This window comes from Trachurus trachurus (genome assembly GCF_905171665.1).
Source record: "Trachurus trachurus genome assembly, chromosome: 11".
NCBI lineage: Eukaryota > Metazoa > Chordata > Actinopteri > Carangiformes > Carangidae > Trachurus > Trachurus trachurus.
In genome coordinates this window covers 22,964,649-22,970,613 of record NC_139904.1, presented here as the reverse complement: position 1 = coordinate 22,970,613, position 5,965 = coordinate 22,964,649, and the positions used below count along the sequence as shown (strand labels likewise).

At 41.9% G+C, this 5,965-nt stretch overlaps 1 protein-coding gene across 2 annotated transcripts; it reads left to right on the top strand.

Annotated features, from left to right (window-relative positions):
* Positions 1–2,389: 2,389 nt before the first annotated feature.
* On the top strand, positions 2,390–4,506 carry LOC310993577 (hippocalcin-like protein 4; the record flags this gene model as incomplete). 2 transcript variants are annotated; one of them, XM_083981966.1, is made up of 3 exons in its annotated part: positions 2,390–2,551; positions 3,985–4,200; positions 4,309–4,506. In XM_083981966.1, 3 exons carry the CDS (start codon positions 2,390–2,392, stop codon positions 4,504–4,506), a joined length of 576 nt encoding a protein of 191 aa, XP_083838092.1. The 2 variants fall into 2 exon arrangements, with proteins under 2 accessions (XP_083838092.1, XP_083838093.1); XM_083981967.1 differs by lacking the exon at positions 3,985–4,200.
* Between the last annotated feature and the right edge of the window lie 1,459 nt (positions 4,507–5,965).

Below are 5,965 nucleotides of genomic sequence, written 5' to 3'. Positions count from 1 at the left end.
AACATCAGCCTCCTCCTTCGCACGGCCGCCCTCAGCATCTGTCTCCATCCATCCTCCAGCAGTTAACCTTGTGAAGCTGTGTATGTGTGTGTGTGTGTGTGTGTGTTGCTGTACTTGTGTCTTAATTACATTAGTTAAGCTTTTAAACTGATGTAGAAAAATCGTGAGATGCAACACAAAGGAAGAGGAGTATGGTGGCCCAGATGGGTCAATGCAATGCAAAAGACAGTTGTTTTTATGTTTGTATCGTGGCTTCACATTCATCTGTTCTTTTTTTGCATTTGTATTGTGACTTGTCTTGACCCGTCTGAGCCACCGTAGAGTCGCCTTCTTAAAATTCTCCTCAAGAGTTTTCATTGGTGTCACTGCACAATTTAAATACAAACTCCTCTTTGGAAACAGACGACTTAAAGAGGAACTATGCATTTTACCTTAATTAGACAGCTTTGGAGTAATTGTGATGGTTAAATAAATGACTTGTAACTTGTTAGAGGGAGAATGGAGGCTCTCTGCCTTCCACCTAGTGTATCTTGGCCAAAAACCAACCTTGTAAGACCAGAGCCTCCAACCCGGTGTCCCAGCTCTCGTCTCTGTGGCACCGTGACACAAATGTGTCCCATAGACGTTATTCCTGGTTATGATGGATAAGACTACACAAATATACACACTATAACACATATATGATATATAACATTATCCCCCGCTCCATGGATTGATTTCTGGCTGGCTTTGTTGAAAACAAATGCACATGGCTGGGAGGAGGGTTAGCAAAACAGCGGAAAAGCGACTGGATTATAGTTTCCCTTTAACATGCTTGGTTTTATTATGAAGCTGATAAAAGTTGAAGCTACTTTCCATCAGCTACAGAGAAAACAGGACTTCCATGAACAGATGAACACCCCTTAGAAAAGAGAAACATTCATTCTTTTGTGTTTCAGCTTGATTATGTCACATGTGACCTTTTCAAATCAAGTTAATGAGAGAATGACCTCTCTCCTATTGATATCCTTTATTGTTCTTCCTCTGAGCCCTTTACTCTCTTACATTGCCTTGCACTTCCAAATATCGCAAATCCAAAATATTTGTGCAGTTTGCAGTGACTTGGGGTTTCGTCGCCTCTTTCTCTATGACTCACTCGCCATAAAAACCATGACAGGATGATATTTCAGCCAGCAAGCTGACCCCACACTCTTCCTCGCAATTTAGAGGAGGATTTGTGGTCGCTTGGCTCGGCTGCGTCCCGGTGTCAAAGTGCGAGCGCTGTCAGGCGGGGCTATGAGTCAGCCATGGCGTCATGAAGGCGCTGCAGTGGTCCTCAGCTGTGTGGATAGGTGTGTGGTTTCGGAGCCAGGGTAATAGGCCAGATTTTATGGACAAAATACCGGCGATGCTTCCAGGGGCTTTAGTCACAGGAGGTGATTATGGAGGTGGATTAATATGAGTCATATTCACAATGGAAAGACCTTTTCTAGCAGCATCAATCATATACACAAATGACTCCACTTAGGCCAATACAGATTTACTTGCCTTTTAAATAATGATCAATTTCCTATAGACACACACACACATGTACATGTCTCGGTAATAACAAGATAGGATTTGGAAATTATTTTTAAAGCTAATTTGTGTTGCAGGAGACACATTAGGAGACATATTATGCCCCCTTTCCACAAATTAAAATAGTTCCCAGGTGTCTTAAAGACATGTCTGTGACATGCTTTGGTTAAAATACCTCAAGGATCAAACGTCACAGCTCTTTTCATCCTCTCAAAACAGCCCTGTTCAGAATGCCTGCTTTCAGTGCCTGTCCCTTTAAATGCAAATGAACCACTGCTTGTCCCGTCCCAACCCTTCTACCGGTTCCAGGTAGGGGTGGTATTATGCAAATTCAAAACCTAGTTACATCACTGGAAGACAACTGAGGGAACAGGTCGTAAAACCACGTGGATTTCAACCTAGGGAGCCTGAAAATTACAGATTTTTATGTCAATTCTCACAATTTGGGGGCCAGAAGGCAAGACAAACACCCAAATATATTAAAGTGATATTTCCATTATGTCCCCTTTAAATGAATGCAGGGATAAATCATTCGCTAATATGGATATCATGTGTTATTTTGTCACACAATGCCACTCATAGATAAAGCGGCTCTCCTCTGCAGGTGCATCCATGCAGGTAATTCCTTGTTTGTAATCATCCTCAGAGACAAGTGATGCTGCTGCTGCCGCCGCCGCCACATCACAGGGGCATTGCCGCTGTTGCTGTTGTTTGTCTAGCACCTCTTCACCTGTGCTCACCCTCTCTTTCTCTCTCTTTCTGTCCCCTCCTCCCTTCCTCCCTTCCTCCCTCCCTCCCTCTCTCCCTCCCACCCACAGCGAGGTGAAGCATCATGGGGAAACACAACAGCAAGCTGGCTCCGGAGGTGCTGGATGACCTGACCAAGAACACCGAATTCAATGAGGCGGAGCTCAAGCAGTGGTACAAAGGCTTCCTCAAAGACTGCCCATCTGGCATTCTGAACCTGGAGGAGTTTCAGCAGCTCTATGTTAAGGTGAGGGTGGGGGGCAGCAGATGATTATAGAACAATACAAAGTTCCTGTACAGCTGAGTTATTAAGTTTTTAATAGCCCGCGGCGCAAATTGTGTTTTTTCCATAGTTATATAAGAATATAGGAACCTTTTAAACCTTTCAAATGACTCATACCATTGTTAGGCTGCTGCATAGAAAGTTTATGTTACTGTTGCCACTGTGACTAATCATCCTGTGTTTGGGGCACACAGAGAGATAGTCTGTACTGTAATACTGCCACTGACTCTGTCGGCGCCTCAGAATATTCTGGAGCCTCTGTGATGCGTCACAGAGAGGCTGGCTGATTTTTCATGGACGCACAAAGAGTTAAAGATATTTTTAAATCGGTTTTGCATAACCTCTCAGGCTCATTGACTGTCATTCAATTCTAAAGTGACTCAGAAAAAAAACTGTATGTGTGGTAATCTGCACAGGACAATAACAACAAGAACTTTTTATAGCGAATCTAAAAAGATAGCATCAAAATAGAAATAATTTCTTGGGAATTTCTGTTTATTATGAATCATTTTTGACAATCTGTCTGTTTGTTGTGCTATTGTCTCTTTTTAGACTGTACATCTGTATATTTTCTGCAATTGTAAGATATTAACATCTGGGTTCTATGTTTCTGTTGTTTTGCTGTTGACCGTACATATACGGTATGGAAAAGCCCAACAGGGAACAGGAGCCATGAACTCACACATTCACTGTTGTGAAACTAAACTGCATTGTCCCCAATCACTACCATCAGTCAGCCTTGTGATAAAAATATGCTTCATGGAGGGATTCAAAAGAAGATACAGATTTAGATACAGTTTTTCAAGGCTGGCATTTACATAAAATTGCAGTAGTTTTTTTCATTGTAAAATAAACAAAATTCTTCCCGTATATGAAGAGTCACTGTGTAAACAACTTGACTTTGACTGTGACTGGGAATGAAAAAAGGACGGAACCCTGCATCCTGTCCATCATCACATCTATTTTAATTCTAATGTTGGTATGAATAGTAATTGAATTTACAAGTTGAATTCTAATCACAGAAAATATTTATTTTAGTTAATAAGATGTTTTTATTCAAATTAAATGAGAAAGAATAATGATATGCTCAAAACATGGTCAGTACGTTGGTCATTGTGGTTACACATGCAAATCAAATGAAAACCAACCAGAGCAGTGTCCATGCAGATACATTAGCTGATATACTGTATGAATATATTACTTATTGAACGAGAGAAATGCAATATTAAAAATGTCAGTTTTTTTTTAAATTGCCCCCTTCAAGTGCAGTTTAAGAAAAATCTCATTACTTCAAATATTGAGATTAATACATTACATATTAACCAAGACCAAGTACTGCATAAATTGACTGACTCATGATTTATGTCGCCGTGTCTTTGTCTTTTTTCATCCCTCAGTTCTTCCCATACGGTGACGCCTCCAAGTTCGCCCAGCATGCGTTCCGGACATTTGACAAGAACGGTGACGGGACCATCGACTTCAGGGAGTTCATTTGTGCCCTGTCCATCACCTCCCGGGGCAGCTTCGAGCAGAAACTCAACTGGGCCTTCAACATGTACGATCTGGACGGGGACGGAAAGATCACACGCATGGAGATGCTGGAGATCATAGAGGTGTGTTTGTTTTGAGGAGCGTTTGATGTGGCAGGAAGTCCACTCTGGTAATTGTAAGACAACATCCAACATTTTATTTTTTTTTCTTCCCCCTTTGCTCCTCTGCAGGCCATCTACAAGATGGTGGGCACGGTGATCATGATGCGTATGAACGAGGACGGCCTGACCCCTCAGCAGCGTGTGGACAAAATCTTCTCCAAGATGGACAAGGACCACAACGATGAGATCTCCCTGGAAGAGTTCAAAGAGGCGGCCAAGTCTGACCCCTCCATCGTCCTACTGCTGCAGTGTGACATGCAGAAGTAGAGAGGGATGGCTAGAGATACGGAGGGAGGGAGGGGAAGGGAGGGGAGGGAGGGGGATCAGTTGAATTGAAACTAGAGAAGGATATGAGGATATAACTATATGAGAACAGAGAGGCAGGAGGGGAGGGGAGGGGGGAGTTGAGGGAGGAGGAGGAGAGCGGTAGGGAGGATTTTTCCTTCAGGTAGTGATGACTAGAAATGAGCCATGTTTGGAACACAATGGACACCTGATTGATGCCATTCTTTTCTTCCAGCGTTGCGGCACTTTGCTTCAGTCTTTATAAATTCACTCTGATGATCAGTGAGAAGCAGAACTCCAGCCAGCTCATTTTGGCATACACCACAAAAAAAAATCTAGTGGGGATTTTACAGAGGAAATACTGTAGGAGTGTCACTCACACTTTCACACCACCAGACTCTCTGCCTCGCATGTGAGACTACAATGCTGCAGGGTGAAGCTGAGCGTAAATGTCAGCTGTCTTGCAGCTTCTCCTTGCTACCACCCAACTTTTTTATTTGTAAATTTGCACAATTTGCTTAACCTTCCACTAGCTTAATTTTAAAAGGCAACTAAAAAGCGGGTTGTTTTTATTTGATGTAAATTATCCAGGTGATGCATTACTTCCGTACCATTTGATTTTACTACTTCATTATTGTTACACTCGTTGTTTAAAGGAATAGTTTGGGTATATTTATATCCTTGCAGGGACTTTGATGAGAATATTAATATAATTAATAGAATATCTGCATTCAATGTGAAGCTGCAGCTAGGTTACACTTAGTACAAAGAGTGGAACAGGTGGAAACAGCTTGGTGTTGTCCAAGAGTTAAAAAAAAAAATCAATCCTAGCAGGACTTCTGAAATTTACCAATGAACCTATTGTGTTCCCTCTGTTTGATATGTGCACCAAATTGCAGCTGTTTATGCAGATTTTAGGCAGTTGCCCAGCAACATCACAGTGATAATGATGAAATTCAAGAAAGTCAGAGCTCTGGGGCAAAAACAAAACTTGTTACTTAAACACATTTGCCCTTGCTTCCATTTTATGAGCCAATCTCAGCGCTCAAGGTTCGTACCATACAGACGTTAACGTGGTGACATAATGGTATTAGTGACCAAGAAAACACTCCCCAAAATGTCAGACTGTTCCTTTAAATGTATTATTGTGTGCCAATTGAGTTCTGGCACCCACAGAGCCAGTGTCGAAACACACAGACTTTTTGGATGCTGTGCACCATGGGAAAGGCTGAAAAAAAGGAATGGCATCAAACCAACTGAGAGCCCTGTTGTTTTTGTCCATATGGTTCATGTAGAGATACAAGAGAGAAGCAAATGTTATTTTGACAGCCAGAGAATTATACAAATGAACATAGCCATTAGCTGTGTGTGAGTATGAGTGTGTGTGTATGTGAGAGAGAATGTACTGTAACATGCTACGAGCAAAATACATTTGTTCCCA